Source organism: Rhincodon typus, chromosome 29 (genome assembly GCF_021869965.1).
Source record: "Rhincodon typus isolate 14 chromosome 29, sRhiTyp1.1, whole genome shotgun sequence".
Classification (NCBI taxonomy): domain Eukaryota; kingdom Metazoa; phylum Chordata; class Chondrichthyes; order Orectolobiformes; family Rhincodontidae; genus Rhincodon; species Rhincodon typus.
This window is the reverse complement of record NC_063360.1, coordinates 33,797,106-33,818,354: the sequence shown is the minus strand read 5'-3', so window position 1 is coordinate 33,818,354 and position 21,249 is coordinate 33,797,106. Positions and strand designations below refer to the sequence as shown.

Sequence of the window (21,249 nt, the reverse complement as noted above, 5' to 3'; positions counted from 1 at the left end):
GATAAATGTGAAGTGCTGCATTTTGGTAGGGCAAAACTTACACACTTAATGGTTAAGGTCCTGGATAGTGCTGCTGAACAAAGAGACCTTGGGAGTGCAGGTTCATAGTCCGTTGAAGCAGAGTTGCAGGTAGACAGGGTAGTGAAGGCAGCATTTGGTATGCTTGGCTTTATTAGTCATCACATTGAGTATAGGAGTTGGGAGGTCATGTTGCTGCTGTACAGGACATTGGTGAAGCCACTTTTGGCATACTACATTCAATTCTAGTCTCCCTGCTATAGGAAAGATGTTATGAAAGTTGAAAGGGTTCAGAAAAGATTTATAAGGATGTTGCCAGGATTGGAGGGTTTGAGCTATAGGGAAAGGCTAACTAGGCTGGGGCTATTTTCCCTGGAGTGTCAGAGGCTGAGGGGTGTTCTTACAGAGGTTTATCAAATCATGAGGGGCATGGATAGGGTGAATAGTCAAGGTCTTTTCCACAGGATAGGAGAGTCCAGAACTAGACAACATGGGTTTAAAGTGAGAGGGGAAAGATTTAAAAGGGACCTAACAGACAATGTTTGCATACAAAGGATAATGCATGTATGGAATGAGCCACCAGATGAAGTGGTAGAAGCTGGTACAATTACAACTTTTAAAAGGCTATATGAATAGGAAGCATTTAGAGGGATACGGGCCAAATGCTGGCAAATGGGACTAGATTAATGTAGAATACCTGGTCAGCATGGACGAGTTGGATGGAAGCGTCTGTTTATCACTCTATGAATTTAATGGATGTCCCAATAGCCCTGTGTTGAATGACAACTGATGGTGAACTCTGTCATAGTTCAGTTGCAAATCAATATGGGGCTATGGCCGGCACATTAACTGCTCAGGTCTGTGCAGAGAAAAAAATTCAGGCTGGAAGAAACTGGCTAATTGTACATTGGTGCAAGATCTGGGACAAGAAAGGTTGAAAAGGAAACGCATGAAATGCGGATGCTGGACACACTTTTAGCGTACTGCCAGGTATCTCGTTATTTCGGAACATTGTGGAGGAGGCTCGGTGAAATCACCATCTCCAATGCTTCTGACAGCCACTCCAATAACCCAAGAAATATCAGATCGTTCAGCATATGTGATGGCATGAACTGCACTTCCTAAATATCAAATACTGATAACAGAAGTATCCCTATTGTGTTCTTTTTTAATTCATTAATGGGTTGTGCATGTGACTGGCAATGCCAGCATATACTGCCATCCCTAATTACCCCTCACAAGGTGGTGATTAACTGTCTTCGTGAACCACTGCAGTTCGAGGAGTGTAGGGACACCCACAATTGTCAGGGGGAGATTTGTAGGGTTTTGATGCAGCGACAGTGAAGGAACAGCTAACACAGCTCCAAATCAGGATGGTGTATGTGGTTTGGAGGGGACCCTGGAGATGGTGATATTCCTGTGTATCAGCTGCCCATGTCCCAAGTGGTAGAAGACATGGGTTTGGAAGTAGCTGTTGAAGGAGCAGCAGTGCATCTTATAGATGATTTCTGCCATCAACATCATAATTTAAAAATAACTCCATAGCAACCGAAAATGGAAACGTAGTCGATCTTTCCTGGATAGCAAAGGGTTAACCAAATGGATTTGGGAAGTTTTATGATAACATGGTTTCAAATATTTCTGTCTGGAATAAATGGACGACAAGGGGATTGACTGCTCGATACAATGATCTATGCTGAACTGGTCACTCCCATTATCCAGAAATAGAACATCTGGGTCACCAAGACATCTCTGGCTTGTGCAGCATCGCATGAATGATGGTGGGCTCAGATTAATATTAGAGGTTGTCATGTTGCTTTTTAAACAGCATCCAGAAAGGAATTGTCTAACAGAACACACTGTGCAGCAAGCCATAATATTTTTTACAGTAGGATCAGTAGGTCTTGCTTTCTTCTTTCAAGGAAATAAAGGAATTTTATTTTGGAAAGCTGTCATGGTATATCCTTGAACATTACGAATGCAAGCACTATCCTTCAGGTAGGATTTGTCCACGGTTCAAATAACACCACTGTTTTCGTGCAGAATCATGAATATTGCAGCATAGCTGCAGCTCCAAACAGCTGCTTAACTGCTGCAGTCTACTTTAATTCCTACTCTAAAGCGTGCAACCTCCCTGTTTGATCCTTCCCTTAACTCTCAATGTCTGTTGCCCTTTTAAATCATGACTTCCTCTCTAACAGACAGGAGGCTTTAACATCAAAAAGTTACAGCGATAGGGTTCCCCTTATCCTCACCTACCATCCCACCAGCATCCACAGCCAGAAGATCATCAGATGCCATTTCCGCCACCTCCAGCAAGATGCCACCACCAGACACATATTCCCCTCCCCTCCCTTGTCCGCCTTCCGCAGGGACCGTTCCCTCTGGGACACGCTGGTCCACACTTCCTTCACCCCCAACACCTCCCCACAGCCCTACGGCACCTCCTCCTGTAACCGGCGAAGGTGCAACACCTGCCCATTTACTTCCTCCCTCCCCACTATCCAAGGGCCCAAACATACCTTCCAGGTGAAGCAACACTTCACCTGCACTTCCGAGAATCTAGTCTACTACATTCGCTGCTCACAATGTGGTCGCCTCTACATTGGGGAAACGAAGCGTAGACTTGGCGACCGCTTTGCAGAACATCTACGTTCTGCTCGCAAAAGAGACCCTGAACTACCTGTTGCCTGCCACTTCAATGCACCACCCTGCTCTCTGGCCAACATCTCTGTCTCCGGCTTGCTACAGTGTTCCAGTGAAGCCCAACGCAAGCTGGAGGAACAACACCTCATTTTCCACTTGGGGACCCTACAGCCCTCCGGACTCAATATTGAGTTCAATAATTTTAGGGCCTAAACGCTCCCATGTCCCAGCCCCCCACCCCACACACCAGGCCTTGTTACCACATAGCCTGCCACTACACACCCGCTATTGTTAGTCACTAACAGTCCCCATTAACAATTACTCACCCTCCCAGCCTGATCGTTAGCAACTCCTTTGTCTGTCCAACTGTCTTTCTCTCTCTTTGGGCTCTATCTTATCATTTACTCCCTACCCCACCCACCTCCCTATTTTCTACATATAAACTGACGTTTTCCCAGCCACCATCAGTTCTGAAGAAGGGTCACCGGACCCGAAACATTAACTCTGTTTTCTCCTCCACAGATGCTGCCAAACCTGCTGAGCTTTACCAGCACAGATTCTTTGGCGTCCCATGTATTTGCTGCCTTTGTCCTACATGGTGAAGGTCACTGGTTTGGAAGGTGCTATGACACTGTTGTAGGATATTGTATAGATGGCACACACTGCTGCTCTGGCGTGTTGGTGTGAAGGAAGTGAATGGTGATGGTGCTGGATGGAGTGCCAATTTAGCAGGTGCATTATTTGGGATGGTACTCGAGTGTTGTTGAGCTGCACTCACCCAAGAAAGTGGAGAGTATTCTATTGCTCTCCTGACCTGTAGGTAGGCTTTGAAGAGTCAGGAGATGGGTTTCGAGCTGTAGAGCTCCCAGCCTCTAACCTGCTCTTGCATCCACAGTACTTGCATACTGGTCCAGTTAGATTTTTGGTCAGTGGCAATTTCCAAAATGGTCACAGTGGCAAAATCAACAATTGGTAATGCCACTGAATGTCAGGGGAAGATGGTTAGATCACAAAGCATTGTTTCCCAGGCACTGAAAGTGTGAAGGGATATGACTACACAAAAAGATTTAAATATTGTCTGCCCGGCCTCACTTGTGCAAAAAGAAAACCCATCAGCTGCTACAAACGTCCTTCAATTCATCACCGGACTGTACATAAAGGATGCTTTTATCTTTTTTCATTCTGTCATGGGAAGAGGGCATCATTAGAGTTCCAGCAATTACTGCCCATCTCTGACTGCCTTAAGAGAAGGTGGTGGTGAGCTACCTTCTTGAACCACTGCAATCCTTGTGAGGTAGGTAGTCCCACAGGGATGTTAGGAAGAGAACAAAGGCTGTGATTGTTTCTCTCCTGCGACAGTCTGACAGCTTCATCTCTGTCCTACAGTACTAATTTGCCATTTATGAGTCAATGATGAACTGCCACACATGGGGAGGCCAGCTCTTTCAATTACCGCTTCACACTGTCCCAGTTTGTAAACAGCTATTGTCTACTCCTGAATACAGACATGAGCTCATTTCAGCTCATCAACAGCATTCACACAAAGCAAAAATTAAAAGGGGAATAAGAACACATGACACATCTTGGGAATCAAAAATATTTAGAATCGACTTTGAGAGCAACTAGCCTTTATATAACACCTTTAAAATGAATAAAATTTCCTGAGACATTTCACCAGATAAACCCAGACAGTAAGGCTATGATAAAGATATGAAAAAGAAAAGGAATTAATCTCCTAGCTGACAGAGTGTAGTGGGGACGGATTTCAACTTGTAAGGCAGGGGGATGGGTTGACTAATGGGCTAAGTTTCAGAAAATGCCAGATAGGACAAAAGAAAGAAGGTGGAGAAAGGAGAAGAGAAAGAGAGAGAAGGCATGAGTGTTGACAATGAACAAAGAAATGGTCACCTTCCAATGGGCAAGAAATAGATAAGGGCAAAGTTAAATTGTATGTATGTAAATGCACGAAGTATAGCGAACAAAATTGGGAAACTGAAAGGAGAAATTGCTTTAGTGAGATATGGCATAGTAGCATTGACAGAAGCATGGCTCAAGACAGAACAGGACTGGATACTTAACATCCCGGGTTATATGTCTTTTAGTAGAAACAGGGTGGGTAAAAAGGGAGGAGGCGTAACAGTCTTGGACAAAGATAGTAACATTGCCCTTGAACGGGACGTAGTTCTTGAATTAGAATCTATGTGGTAAGAGGTGACAAACAGGAAGGGAGCAGTGACCTTGTTGGGTATTTATTACAGATCTCCAAATAATGGGAAGGAAATTGATGCCAGCATTTGTAGGTAGGTTACGGAAATCTGCAGGACAAGTACGGTTATGATAGTTGGTGATTTCAATTACACTTGGGTAGACTGGGAAAAAGGTAGGGTGTGGAGCATGGAAGCGAAGAAATCCCTGCAATGTGTGTTGGAGAACTTTCTAGAACAGTACATCTCCAGTCCTACCAGGGAGGGAGCTATGTGGGATATGCTCCTAGGAAATGAGACAGGCCAACTGGAAGATATCAGAACGGAGGAGTATTTGGGAAACTGCAATCATACCAATTATAAGGTTCAATATTGTGTGGGAAAAGGATAAAAATCAGTCAATGATGGAGATCCCAGATTGGAAAGGGCAGTTAGGGGTCTAAAAGGTGAACTGGAGCACGTTGATTGTAAACACATTTTGGTGGATAAAACAGTGAATGAAAGGTAGGAGAATTTCATAAGGTGAGATGAATTGAGTGCAAGCTGGGTATATAACCATGACTAATAATTATATGGTATCCAAAGATACAGTACCTTGCATGACTAAGGACAAGAAGGATGAGAAAATAAGGAAGAAACAGGAGGCACTGATGCATACCGGAATAATGGTAGCAACAGAAACCAGGAAGAGTATCTCAAATGCGGGAGACAGGCTAAGGCTGAAATAAGGAAGGCTAAGAGGGAGCGTGAGGAGAGGATGGGAGGCTGCACCAAACAAGTCGTAAAATGTTCTTCAACCATACTAATACAGAGAAGGATAGAGTAGAGCCCATAGGGAGCAGGCAGGGTAAGGTGCTCACTGAAGCAAAGGACATGGCAGTGGTACTAAGTGAATATTTTGCTTTTGTCTTTACCAAATTTGGAGATGGTGACAAAGGCCTAGTTGAAAATTTGAATGTTGAGCAACTTAGTAGTATAGTGATAGATAAAGAAGAGGGGCTAAAAAGGTTGGCAGCATTCCAGGAAGAGAACTTGCCACACCCCAATGGGATGCATCCTAGATTGCCGATAGAGGTAAGGGAGCAAATCACAGAGAACATTTTCCAGGCCTTTCTGAACAAAGGATTTGTCCCAGGGGACTGGAGGATTGCAAATGTAACACTGTTGATTAAGAAAAGGGCGAAGGATAACCAATGACTCTACAGACCTGTCAGCTTGACACCAAGGTGGGAAAACTGATGAAAATAGTCAACGTGGCTTTGTTAAGGGCAGGTCACATCTGACAAATTTAATTGAGTTATTTATATGCAAGGCTATGGTCAGGGGAACATGGGTGCTGTGGAGAGAGGTAGCTTGTTGTCAGAAAGTGGAAAATTTATAAGGGGGTGAAATTTTAAGTTTAAGATACTGAACGACCCAGACAAGCATAGACAGTGAGCACACAGGAACAGTAAAGAATTATCAAAGCAAATTACTACAGGAGAATTAGAGAACAAGAGTAAGACAGCCTTGCTACAACTGCACTTTGGTGTGACCACACAGAGTACAGTACGCAGTTTTAGAAGGATGTACTTGCGTTGGCAGTGGCAGGTAAAATTTCCTTAACTAAAGAGACTCGCCTTCAGTATCTACCCTGCCAAGCCCCTTCAGAATTCTAAATGCCTTAAATGAGGTCATCTCTCACTCTGCTAAATTCCAGACAGTGTAGGACTAACTTACCAAGCCTTTCAACCCAGGAACTAATCTTCCAGTAAATCTTCACAGTATCATCTTCAATGGAAGCCTAGCTTTTCTTGGCTACAGTGACCAAAATCAATGTGCAGAATTCCACCAACGGTCTCAATAAAACCCACACAATTGTAGCAAGTGTTCCATACACTCGTACTCTAATTGCCGTACAATAAGGGCCAACATCCCATTTTCCTTCTTAGTTACTACTGTATCATAATGAACATTCAGTATTCCTTGAGCGAGTACATCCAGGTCACTCTGAACATCAATCTTTAGAAGTTTTACATCTTTTAAAAAATATTCACCTTTTCTATTCTCTTGACTAAAGTGTATAAGCTTCCACTTCCTCTACATTATCTATCTGTGTCCTTCTCACAACTTAGATTCCATCCAGGTAAGAATGTCAGATTTTCTTCCCTAAAGAGCATTTGAGAACAGGACAGGGCATCACTGATGGCCAGCTTTATATTCGATACTAATTATTAGATTTAAATCCCACCACTGTGGCTAGGGGGATTTAAATTCCATCTCCCCAGAACATTAGCCTGGATTATTAACCTGCTGATATCACCACTATCCCATTACCTCCCCGTATGTTTATGATCTATATTTTTTGTTTTGCTTAATTGGTGCAGGATTCCAGATTGAGCTTCAGGTGAGGTTTGTAGAGACAGGTTTCAGCTGTGGACTTTTCTGTGCCCAAGAACAGCTAAGCTCAGTTACAGGCTGTTGGCTAAATCGCAGGTTTGTGGTGCTTAAGCTTGGTTTAAAAATTCATTGGTGAGAGAGAGCTCTGGACAAGTGGATTGCTTAATGTCCACATTTTACATGTTGTCTGGTTATTTTTGGTGGATCCCTAGTTGAGAACACTTCTTCTACAAAAGCGACTACACTTCAAAGAATATTTCATTGGCTCTAGACAGCATGAGGATGTCCTGAAGAATTTCAGCACTCAATTCAACTAACTATTCTGGCATATCCTCAAGTTGCAAAGGGTGCTAAAGAAATATAAGCTCTTTCTTTCCTCTACACACGGCTGTGGAAGCAGTTATTAACTCTGCTCTTCACAAACTCTCACAAAAAACAGATACAAAGAAGGAAACATACACAGTTCATGTAAATATTTCTTTGTTTGGCCAGGATTACAACATGTTGCGAAATGACAGAATAGAAAGATCTACCGCACTTTGCCTTTCAAGTTGATTAGGCCTTTTAGTGTTGGTCTACAAATTAAAGAGGCCTATGGATCATTAGCATTTACAACTGATGTATTCATAATTACACAATCCCAATTTTTTTTACTTTATCTTCATTTGAGGGGATGTTCTACGTTAGGAATTACGGTTTCTTCTTTTTATTTGTGCTATCATCACATTTTGACGTCCGCCGTGATGATTTTCAGTAATCTAGTTTATCCATTTATTGTTGGAGATCATTGGCAATGAACTCACCGAATCAGTGTGACGATTTGGTTTAGCTCCTCAGTGTGCACTTACCTGGATGAATTCACTATATATCCCGAAGGACATTCAGGCATGCACTCTCCGTTGTGGATGACATATCGGGTGCACTCAGTCTCCTTGGAAGGTTTGCATTCATTGTGCAGCATCTGACAGAAGGAGAAGGTGACGCAGCGCCAGCCCTCAAACTTGTAGGTGCCGGGCGGGCAATCGGGGATGCAGACACCATTGTAGTAGTACCGTCGACATGCCACGCACTTTGCTGCATTGTCAGGCTCCGTGCAACTGCCCAGGCATTCGTCATGACAGCACTTGCCACTGGGGGTACAGGCTTTTCGACGGCACTCGGAGGAACATACTGCAAAACAGGACAGAAATCGAAGAGCAAAACTTTAATTTTAAGAAAATAACAACTTGCCTTTACACAGAGCTCACGTCACAGAACTTTACACGTGAATCATTTTTGTTACAAAGGCTTAAACTCAGAATACAGTGTGGAAGGAGGCCATCTGGCCCATCGTACCTGCATTGGGTCCATTATCTAGCGTCAATCTCCGGGCTTTTCCCTAGATCCCCGCACACCATTTTTATCCAAACAACCTTCCAATGCCCCTGCTGAATGCCTCAATTCAATCTGCCTCCACTACATTTCCAGGCAGTGCACTGCATTCCATAAGCTGCTTTGAGTCAGCAACATCCCACAAACAGCAACAGTAACAACAAGCTAATTTGCTTCTGGTGCCATTTGTCAGCAATTTTCAACAATTTTAACATAGTTGGAGGTCAGAAAGCATTACATCAGTATTAAGGCCCACATGAAATACATATAAAAAAAGGTAACCAATAACAGTTAAAGTGGTGTGATTTAGGGCACTTTTTGTAGTAAAGAAGGAGAGATGCAGTGAAGTGCAAGAAGAGAGCCTTGCAGCTAAAGAAAGCTGAATGCAATGGTAGCAGCAGAGAGGGCAAAGGAATTCAGGGATAATACAGTGTGGAGCTGGAGGGACACAGCAGGCCAGGCAGCATCAGCGGAGCAGGAAAGCTGACGTTTTGGGTCGGGACCCTTCTTCAGAAATTCAGGGATTCAAGGATGCGTAAGAGATCGGAATTGTTGGAACATGAATTCTTGGAGAATTGGAGTTGGGGGGAGATTAAAGTCTGAGGACATGATAAACACTCTCAGTCTGGACACAGAAAATGTCCTACACTTGCAAATCCATGAAGACTTTGAATAGGCAACTGAAAGTCAAGGGCCAACAGTTTTGCTGGATTTCCCTCAATTACTCTTCAACTATTATCATTCAAATAAATTACGGGCAGTTCCAGGTTGCAAATGGGTTCCAGTCAGCAGTCAGTTCACAAGTTGATTTCTTCGCAAGTCGGCACGCGATGCAGACAACATAAAGGAGGCTTTCGTAAGTACAGGAAATGTTCGTACATTGAGTCTTTAAAATTAGACTCCTATATGGGATCACTTCCCAATGTATGAGCATTTGGAAATCGGGGCCTCCTGTAACCCTTTGGTGTCTTGGGAGCTTGCTGTGAACAAATTGTTTCCTATTTTACAACAATAACTACACTTCAGAAAGTAATTCATTGCCTGTGAAGTGCTTTGGGATGTTCCAAAGTCATGGGATGCATTATATAAATACAAGACATTCTTTATTGTCTCAGCAGGTCTGGCAGTATCTGTGGAGAGAAATCAGTTAACTTTTCAGGTCCTGTGACCCTTCTTCAGAACATTCTTCTCCCCACAGATGCTGCCAGACCTGCTGACATTTTCCAGCAATTTCTGTTTTTGTTTCTGATTTCCAGCATCCGCAGTTCTTTCATTTTTTTTATTCTCTATTGACTCCCTCTGACATTCAGCAGCAATCAGCTTACCATTCCACAGCCGAACAGCTTGGCTACATTGACTACATTCCTGCAATTGGCTTGAGGGCTTAATTACCTCCATGTCCCTTAGCCTCATCAGGCAAGCATTCCTTTCAGACATTTTCCAACTTCTGCAATCCTTCCCGTCTCCTCTCATCTCGCTCCCCACTTCACAGCCTCCCTTCCCCTTCAACACCACCTCCCATGCCTTTTCCCTATTCCCACTCCACTTTCTCATGCTTTTTGACTGCTACCAGTCACCACTCTCTCCCAATCACAACTTGGTTCTCTGATTGGTCAGTACCTATGAGTGAATTTTCACATGAGATTAGGGATTTTGGGGTGGATTTGCCCATCCCCCATGTGAATTTATAGAGTTATGGAGTCATTGAGTTACATAGCACAGAAACAGATCCTTCGGTCCAACCTGTCCGCGTTGACCAGACATCCCTACCTGACCCAGTGCCAGCATTTGCCCATTACACTCTAAACCCTTCCTATTCATATACCCATCCAGATGCCTTTCAATGTTGTCATTGTATCAGTCTCCCCCACTTCCTCTGGCAATTTGGAGCCATGATGGGCACCACAAGTACTTAGAAGGGTGGCTTATGGCAGGAATATTGAGAGTTAATCTTGTGCTTTGATTGAAAATTACATTTTCGTTCAAGATCTTTTTTGAGTTGCAGTTCTTATGAAACAATTGGACTACATGCAAATTTGATTTTGTTATCGCTGATGGTGGTCAGTGTTTTAGTTAAATGAGTGTTTGAGGAAAGGAACAAAACTACTACACACACAGCATCAGTCTAGACAAAATCTAGCGATGGCTATGGTAATCACGGGCTTTCAGATTCCGAATGCCCTCACAGTGGCACATTTATCTGACAGTCTATCTTAAGGCTCCCCAATCCATGCGTCAGGTCCCAAGGTTGGATTTTGGGGTTCCGAGACCCAAGGCAGCAATGGCTGTTGTGGAGCTCTGACTGAAGGCTAAGGTATGCTTGCTGCAAAACAGAAGCCTGAGGAAAGGTATGTTTGTTTTCTTTTTCAATAAAATCATGTAGTTTAAACCATTCTCACCACATTGAACTTTGTCCATTCCCAACCCCCAGCTCAGGAAGCAAAAGCACACATCTTCCCACATTCCACCACCTCCGCATCCCCGAAATCCCCAACAGCTGAAGCTACAACACCCACATGTTCTCTGTTCTCTGCTTCTCCCCACCAACTCCCTCTCCAGATCACAGAAGTCCAAAGTATTAAAATGGAAGCGCACTTAAAAAGAGTTTAAGCAGCACTAGTCTGGGGGGGCACTGCCAAATGCCACCCATGTGAATGAAAAATACATGAATTTGCAAGAACATACAGATACAGATAGCATACTTTCTGCAGTGAGCATCTAAACAGATCTGTGATCCTTGCAATACTATGTTCTTTGTAAAAATACTGACTGCCTCAGGGTATAATGACTTGTAACACAATCTAGAGATTTAACTGTATACTATGTGTATCATATAACACCAATCTGTTCAGTAAGAGCAATACTATAATTAAGGGATTTTTTTTATCCCTTTTGAAAATATAACAGGCGTGTTCCTCTTTGTGGTTTCACTGTTATGCTTCTTATTAGCTTGCACTTCCAGATCGTGCCAATTTCTGCTCCGAGAAGATTGTTTGGCTTAGTCAAGCCACAAAATCTTCTTGGCAGTTCACAGCCAGCAGCAGAGAGAGTAACCAGCAGCCAACTTAAAGGAAAGCCACGAACATTTCACGTAGCAGTTACAATACAAGTACAGAGGAGTAAAATTCGGGCACAGGAGCACGAAAAGGAAGGGATTCTCTATGGAGTTTAGAAGGATGAGGTCGGGGGATCTCATTAAAGCGTACAAAATACTGAAAGTCCTAGATTGAGTTGACATGAAGAAGAATGTTCCACGCATAGGAAAGACAAGGACCCAAAAGGTACAGCCTCAGGTGAAGGGACAACCCTTTAGAACGGAGATGATTTGATTTGATTACTGTCACATATACCTAGGTACAGTAAAAAGTTTTGTTTTGTATGCAGTACAGGCAGATCATGCCGTACAAAGTGCATTAGAGTAATAGAACAGAGTGAGGAATACAATGTTACGGCCACAGAGAAGGTGCACAGAGAGAGAGAGAGACCAACATTAAATTTAAAATTTGAAAGGTCCATTCTTAATAGCAGGGAAGAAGCTATTCTTCAATCTAGGCACAAGAGAGAATTTCTTCAGATGGTTCATCTGTGGAGGCCAAGTCATTGAGTGTATTTAAGACAGAGATAGATAGGTTCTTGCTTAGTAAGAGGATCAAGGATTATGGGGAGAAGGCAGCAGAACGGGGTTGAGAAACCATGATTGAATGGTGGAGCAGACTGGATAGACTGTATAGCCTAACCCTCTTCTATACCTTATGGTTCTCAAATAGCAACTCGGCTGGAAAGCATGAGTGCAAGGACAGTGAGACATGATGGGGTGTTTGAGGAACTCATTCTTAAACAATAAATGGCTAAGGGAGATAAGCCCACAAGAGGAAACAAGAAGGTAAAAGATCAGCAGAATAGACACCAGGACTGGGGAGGGTAATAATATGGGACTGGGATGGAACTTCAAAATTTAAATTCTCATGCTTGAAGCCACAAAAGCTTTCAGGTTCTGAAGCATTGTTGTAATACTTAAAAGCCCAGATTTCTAAAACTTCTGCTCCTCAATCTTCAGCTTGGGTGCAGCATTCCATGAAAGCGTACCTAGCTCAAAGGAAAACTGTTACAGTTGTTGGAGATCAATCATCTCAATCCCGGGACACCTCTGCAAGAATTCCTCAGGGCAGCGTCCAAGGCCTGAATATCTTCAGCTGCTTCATCAATGACCTTCCCTCCACCATTAGGTCTGAAATGGGGATGTTTGTTGATGATTGCACCATTCACAACTTCTCAGATGCTGCAGCAGTGTGTTTAAATGTAGCAAGACCTCAAACAACACCCAGGCTTGGGCTGACGAGTGTCCAGTTACACTTGTGCCACATGAGTGCCAGGCAATGACCATCTCCAACAAGAGAGAATCTAACCATCTTCCCTTGACACTGAATGGTATTACCATTGTTGATCCACAATGTCAAAATCCTGAGGGTTATCATTGACCAGAAACAGAACTGGACCAGCATATAAATATTGTGGCTACAAGAGCTCAGAGGCTAGAAATTCTGCAGGGAGCACTTCACGTCCTAACTCGCTAACACCTGTCCACTGCCTGCAACCCAGAGGTCAGGAGTGTGATAGAATAATCTCCACTTGTCTGGAAGGATGAAGCTTCAACACACTCAAGATGTTCAACATCATCCAGGATAAAGGAATCCATTTGATTGGCACCACATCCACTTCCTGCACCACTAATGATCAGTGGCAGCAATATGTACCATCTACAAGATGCATCTTAAGTAATTTCCCTGAATTGGCACCTTCCAAACCCACTACCTCTACCTCATAGAAGGACAAGGGCAGCAAATGCCTGGGAACACCAACACCTGCAAGTTCCCCTAAAAGCCACTGACCATCCTGATTTGGAAATATATCACCATTCCTTCACTATCACTGGGTCAAAAATCCTGAAACTCCCTTTCTAACAACACTGTGGATGCACTTCTACCTCAAAGGCTGCAGCTGTTCAAAAAAGCAGCTCAACAAAACTTTTCCAGGGTAATTAGGGATGGACAGTAAACACTGACCCAGCCTGCAAAGCCCACACCTTCCTATAAGTATGGGAAAAATAAAAAGAACTGCTGTTAGCATATTCATAGGATCATAGAAGCCCTACAGTGTGGAAAGAGGCCATTTGGCCCATTGATTCTGCACCAACCTTTCAAAGAGCATCTCACCCAGAGCCACTCCCCTCCCTATTCCTGTAACCACACGTTTCCCATGGTTAACCCCTCTAGCCTGCACACCCCTGGACACTATGGGACAATTTAGCATGGCCAGTCCACCTAACCTGCACATCTTTGAACTGTGGGAGGAAACCTACGTAAACACACGGAGAATGTGCAAACAGACAGTCCCCCAAGGCTAGAATCAAACCTGGGTTGCTAGCGCTGTGAGGCAGCATTGCTAATCACTGAGCCACCATGCGGTCCTAGACTACACCCTCTCTGATAATATGTTGTTATGCTGTTTTACTGTTATTAACTACCTGTCACTCTCTTTAACAAATCGTTAAGAGAAAATAAAAAGAAATTGTGGACAAAACTATGCCTGACATTTGAGGAGAAAATTATTATTTTGACCTTCAGGTGCTGATTTTAGCTCAGGTTTGGAACCACAAGAACCACATAGTACTATCTGTTACATCACACAAGCAGCTGACGCCAAAATGGACCTTCTCTCATATCCAAAGATATATGTGCATTGCACTGAAATCAATGGATAGCAAGTGCAGTTGGCCAATTCCAAAATGTCACCCACTCCCCAACCTCGCCCAGCTCCTCTACATCATTCTCCTGGGGTATGAGCCCAAAAAATAAAAAATACTACTAACTGCTGATACATTGGAAACAGAATGGAACTGGGATCGAATATTGCCGGGGTTGGGGGGCGGGGCGCGGGATCTGGCGATTGTACAGCAGACTGGACAGCATAAAAGCACCACGCAATGCGAGCCAGACATTTTGTGATTGAGAAAAATTATTGAGGTACACCATCAAGTATTTATTCAAATGCCAGACTGGTTTAGGCAAATTGAGTGCACAGCGAAACCTGGTTTCCTTCCTAAATAAGGCTCTAGTCTGTTCAGCAACATGTAAAATAACTCTTTGCAATATTTAAAGAGGAGGAAGCTCTCTTGGTGTCTTGGTCATAATTCTTCCCTGTAATAGCACCAGTGTCAATAACTTCTGTTTGTGTTATCTAACTGTGGATTAAATGACTGCTGTGCTCATCAACATCTCAACAGTGATTTGGAAAGTTGACATATTTCACGTGAAAGGCATCGGGGTAGTCTGAGAATCACTGTAAGGAATGCTGATAGTGCCCAACCCTAATTCTTTTGTGCCAACTAAACACAAAGACCAATAGAAATCGAAAATTAATAAGCAGGGTGATTGAATAATGCAGAGAAGAAATTATTTGACAACAAACACATTATTTCACTAACAGCCAGGTCAGCTGTGGCTTGATGGCTAGCACTTTTGCCCCTGAGCCAGAAGGCTGTGGGTTCACGTACAACCCCATGTGTCTTGAGCACAGAAACCCTGGCTGGCAGTCCAATGCAGTACTGAGGGAATACTGCTCTGTTAGGGTATATGGTAAAGGTCCCCTGGCACGAGTTTAAAGTTATCCCACCGTCCTGCATATTCCTTCCCCTAATCAACGTCACTAAAACAGATTACTTGGTTGTTATCACATTGCTGATCGTGGCACCTTGCTGTGCACAAATTGGCCACTGTGTTTCCAACAATAGAGCAGGGACCACGCTGCCAGAAGTACTTCATTGAGCACAAGACGCTTCCAAACAACCAGTGGTCATGAGAAGCGCCATGTAATTGTATGTCTTGACTATAATTTATTTTTTAATCAATTGGTGCATCCTGAATCTCACAAGCCCCAATCACAGACTGCCTGGGGACCTGCAGCCGTAGCCAAACTCAAAAGGCAGAGCTTCGTAAACTGAGAAATGCACAGAACTCCACCTAACCTCCAGGCCAGATCTGTTACCTGGCTGGTGGGTCGATATTTAGCAGTAGGCCAATTTAGGCTGTAGCTAGGAACTGTGTGCAAACGGTTGTCACCAACTGAGAGAAGGGTTCTGTGGATGAACTGGGATCAAGTGTTGGGATCTTTCACCGTAATAGAGGTGGGTGGAAAGGCTTAAGGACTCCCCATGACCTCTGGGGAATGTATTCTGATTCCTTCCTGCCCTCATGGTCTCCTGGCTCACAGTGATAGTGTTCCTACCTTTGAGCTAGGAGACCCAAGTCCCATCTGCTCCAGAGGTAATGTCACCTTTAAACATGTTGATTAGAAAATAAGAGTTCTGACTTACAACAAGCTCTCCTGGTCAGACAATAACTCCCACCTCCTGCACCACCAATCAAGCCCTACAAACCGCCATCTTCCAAACACACACAGACACAGACAGACAGACACACACGCAATGTCTTAGTTCTACTGAAGAGCTGCACACAGAACAAGACTGCTTTAAGTCCTGCATTACAACAGTGATCACACCACAAAAGCTGAACGCAAAACAGATCCAGATTTTCAGATGCAGCAGAAAGCATCATTTAAATGCATGCTTTTCTTTTCTTATTTAAATTTAGAATCACGTAACTGTATCATCAGCACCAGAGGACTGTGACTGTAGCATATTAAACACCTTGCATGTCATGGGGCCTTGGTTGCGTTAAAGGTTGGTGAAGATAAGGCAGTATCTGATGGGAACGAAGCAACTTCATGCTAGTCGTAGAGATTTACAGCACAGAAACAGACCCTTCCGTCCAACTCGTCCATGCTGACCAGATGTCCTAAATTAATCTAGTCCCATTTGCCAGCATTTGGCCCATATCCCTCTAAACCCTTCCTATTCATATACCCATCCAGATGCCTTTTAAATGTTCTAATTGTACCAGCCTCCACCACTTCCTCTGGCAGCTCGTTCCAAACACCACCACCCTCTGTGTGAAAAAGTTGCCTCTTAGGTCCCTTTTGAATTTTTCCCCTCTCACTTTAAACCTATGCCCCCTTGCTTTGGACTCTCCTATCCTGGGAAGAGACCTCAATTATTCACCCTACTCATGCCCCCTATGATTTTATGAACTTCTATAAGGTCACCCCTCAGCCTCCGACGCTCCAGGGAATATAGCCTTATCCTATTCAGCCTCTCCCTATAGTTCAAACCCTCTAATCCTGGCAACATCCTTGTAAATCTTTCCGGACCTTTTCAAGTTTCATAACACCTTTCCTATAGCAGGGAGACCATAACTGAACTTATTATTCCAAAAGTGGCCTAACCAATATCCGATACATTGGCTCACACTAATCTTAATCCTTCTCATGCATCAATCTTGTTGGGGTAAGGGAAGGGTTTAAAACTTCTTTCCATCTTGTACAAATGGTCAGGATGGACAGAAGCTGCTGAATAATCGCAGACGTGTTAAAAATTAGACAAGCTATCGGAGTTAAATCTATCAGCTTGGCTTGTTATTTGGTTCACTAATTCTTGCTAGAAGCTGCATATATTCATAGAAAGGGGCCTGTTCTCTGAAGAGAAAGGACTGTGTAGGAATTGGATGAACACAGCAGGCCAAGCAGCATCATAGGAGCAGGAAGGCTGACGTTTCGGGCCTAGACCTTTCTGATGAAGGGTCTAGGCCCGAAACGTCAGCCTTCCTGCTCCTATGATGCTGCTTGGCCTGCTGTGTTCATCCAGCTCTACACCTTGTTATCTCAGATTTTCCAGCACCTGCAGTTCCTACTATCTCTGTGTAGGAATTGCACCTCTTTTGAGTTACAAAGGGTGTGGCCAATAATTCCCTGGTGCATTCTCCATGGAGACAAGGAGAGTCATTTTGCCAATCAACAAGCATCCTTTTCTCTGTTTTTCTTTTTTATTCATTCATGGGATGAGGGTGTCACTGGCTTGGCAGCATTAATTGCCCGTCTCTAATTGCCCAGAGGGCAGTTAAGAGTCAACCACATTGCTGTGGGTCTGGAGTCACATGTAGGCCAGACCAGGTAAGGAAGGCAGTTTCCTTCCCTAAGGGACATTAGTGAACCAGATGGGTTTTTCCCGATAATCGACAATGGATTCACAGTCATCATTAGATTCTTAATTCCAGATATTTATCGAATTCAAATTCCACCATTTGCCATGGCGGGATTCAAAACTGGGTCCCCAGAACATTTTTTCTGAAGGGTCTCGACCCGAAACATCAGCTTTCCTGCTCCTCTGATGCTGCTTGGCCTGCTGTGTTCATCCAGCTCTATACCGTGTTACCCCAGAACATTATCTGGGTCTCTGGATTAACAGTCCAGCAATAATACCACTAGGCCATTGCGTCTCTATTTGAAGAATAATATGCTGTTCCCTTAGAAATTTGACATTCTTGTATCTGTCATGAAGAGTGCAAGACAAAACTTTTGACAGCTTGTATTGTTCCCTAGTAAGACATGTTGTTACATATTCACCAAAGTGCAGAACAGATGAAATCTGTATATTCTCAAGATCAGCGATACTCAAGTTACTAGAGATAAGCCCTACTCCTCTTCAGAATAATGCCACAGGATATTTTACATCCAAAAACAGTGGACCAGGTCTCAGTTTAACCCCTAATTCAAGCAACATCAGCATTGTCATACATCCACAGCACTGCACTCCATAATTTCCAGCCATGACAGGATTTGACCTTTACCTAAATAAAAGATACTCAATTTTTCACTGGATAGAGGAAAAAGGTGGAATAATTTAATCTTTTTAAGCATCCCATTCACCTTCTTGCATGCAGTTATAAAGAAAAAGAGCAGAACCAATCAACGGGACCATGTTGCAACATGTGAAAAGTTATCAGAAATATTTTCAAGTAATGAGATCGAAGATACATTGGTAAGAACCAATGTGAAACTTGAACGGCACTACTGTATTATGGAGCGCAGGTTAAGACCTGTAACCATCCAGTGTCTCGACATTCTACTATCTATTTCTCTCTTCCCTCTGCATCCACTTTCTGGGATTCCACATTACACCAGCTCTAAGTGCATTCCTTCATGCTGAATGCAATTCCAATCAGTGTGCCACTTCACCACAGGTCTGTGGGCCAAAAAATGAGCAAGTGTTCTACATATATCAGATCACCAGATGGACAAAGATTAACTCAATCTCTATTACTACTGTGACCTAATATCAACAGCTGTTAGCCTCAACAACATTGCTTAATCTGGATTTAAAAACGTTTTTTTAATGTCTTGCATTAGTCATAAAGGAAATTATGGAGTAGCAGTAAATTTGGAAGTAAATTTTTATAGTTCATTCTCCACTGCCACTTCTATGCCAGAGATAGAAAAGGAGAAGTCAGTATGAGAGAAAAATAAAGATAATGCACAGTGGAAGAGAAAGGAGAGAGGAATGGAAGGAGAGAAGAAAGACGTGTAAGCATGGGAGTCTAAAGAAAGAGAGAGAGAGCATGCAGGGAGAAAAACAGTGAGAAAGATAGAACGAGAGCATGGGGAGAGAAACAGTGAGAGTGCGTGGGGAGAGAAAGGGAGGGAGTGCGTAGGGACAGAAGGAGTGAGAGTGCATGAAGAGGTGGAGCAAAAGAAAGCATTTTGGGAGGGAGAGAAAGCAAAAGGAGACAGCAAAAGAAGCGAACAAGAGCTAAAGGGGAGAGAGGGAGAGAAAGAGTGCAAGAGCGATGGAGCAAGAGAGAAAGAGCTTGCAAGGGTGAAGAAACAGAGAAAGAAAAGGGACAGATAGAAAAAGAGAAAGGGAGAGCTATAAAGGGAAAGAGAGGTGATTGAGACTGGAGAAGAGGAAACGGGGAGGAGAGGAGAAAGAGTTGGGGGAGTGGGGAGTGGAAGAGAGAGAGAGAGAGAAAGAGGAGAAAACGAGGAGGAAAGATGGGAGAAAGGGACAGAAAATGAGAAAAAGACAAAAAACAGAGAAGGACAAGTTATGTGTCAGGAAGAGAAGCAAAAAACAGGATAGACAGGAAGAAAAGTCTATAGAAAAATGAGGAAAAGATAAGAAAACAGGACAGTCAGTTAGAATCAGTTGTCCTGGTAAAGTATAACCTTATCTCAGTTACAGCTAGGATTCTGTAAAGTGCACAGCACAAACTACGAACTAGTACCTTCTGAAGACTTGGTCATGCTGACCTCAGTTACAGTGACCTGAGTTTCATTCTTTGTCACGTAGTTCAAGTGGAGTAAGGCAGACCTGCTGCACCTGCCCCAAAGACAGCAATGAATCACAACCTGCCTTCATGCACTTCTCTTAGTGGTGGATGACTAAGTATCTAATTATGCTATGCCTCAAACAGAATGAATGAATGCTTACTCATCTCTTGGCATCAGATTAAGGGATGCTTCGGGACAGAGAGGGAATGGATGAGAATAGGAAGGGAGTGAACATCTTACCTGATATTGTACTTTGTAAACTGCAGCAACTCTTCACACAGCCAAACACTTGAGAGCTTAAATGACTCAGACCTAAATGAAGACTTCGCAATGGTATGTATTGTAGCTGCACTCTGCTGTGCCATCACTGAATTGACTGAACTTGCAGATATACATTGGTGAGCTGGAAAATTGCAGCCCATCAAGGTTCGGCACTTACAGAGGAGGATAACGAAAGAACGTGTGATATGGCAGTGAGAGGACATCAAAGGAAAACAACTTGAAATTTAGAAACATATTTCACAACCTCACATTATTCCAAAGTGTTTTACACCCACTTATTTTTCCAGATACAGTCACTGTTGTGTGGCAATGCATTGAGAAATAGCAAAGCAAGACTCCACAAACAGCAATCAGGTAAATTTGCTTTAAATTAAGAGATAACAAGGTGTAGAGCTGGATGAACACAGCAGGCCACGCAGCACGAGAAGAGCAGGAAAGCTGACGTTTCAGGTCTGGGGATTCTGAAATAAATAGAGAGAGAGGGGGAGGCGGATGGAAGATGGATAAAGGAGCAGATAGGTGGAGAGGAGACGGACAGGTCAAGGAGGCGGGGATGGAGCCAGTAAAGGTGAGTGTAGGTGGGGAGTTAGGGCGGGGGTTGGTCAGTCAAGGGAAGACGGACAGGTCAAGTAGGCGGGGATGAGGCTGGTAGGTAGGGGGTGGGGTTTGAGATGGGAGGAGTGGACAGGTGGGAGAAAGGACAGACAGGTCAGGGAGGCGGGGACGAGCTGGGTGGTTTTGGGATGCGGTCGGGGGCAGGGAGATTTTGAAGCTTGTGAAGTCCACATTGATACCATTGGGCTGCAGAGTTCCCAAGCGAAATATGAGGTGCTGTTCCTGCAATCTTCAAGTGGCATCATTGTGGCACTAGAGGCGGCCCAGGATGGACATGTTGTCCAAGGAGTGGGAGGGAGAGCTGAAGGGTTCACAACTGGGAGGTGCAGTCGTTTGCCGCGAACCGAGCATAGGTGCTCCACAAAGCGGTCTCCAAAGCCTCTGCTTGGTTTCCCAGATGTACAGGAGGCCACATCGGGAACAGCAGATACAGTATACCACATTAGCAGATGTGCAGGTGAACATCTGTTTGATGTGGAAGGTCTTCTTGGGGCCTGGGATGGGGGTGAGGGGG

General features: G+C 43.7%; 1 protein-coding gene across 1 annotated transcript in view; it reads right to left on the bottom strand.

Moving 5' to 3' along the window:
- The window catches only part of LOC109915409 (insulin receptor-like), a 272,296-nt gene that overhangs the window by 84,414 nt on the left and 166,633 nt on the right, over positions 1–21,249 (bottom strand). Inside the window, exons 3-4 of the mRNA XM_048613938.1 lie at positions 8,096–8,417; positions 3,788–3,846 (exon numbers count right to left, since the gene is read on the bottom strand). Of these exons, the coding sequence (XP_048469895.1) occupies positions 3,788–3,846; positions 8,096–8,417 (381 nt within the window). The remainder of the gene's footprint in view (positions 1–3,787; positions 3,847–8,095; positions 8,418–21,249) is intronic.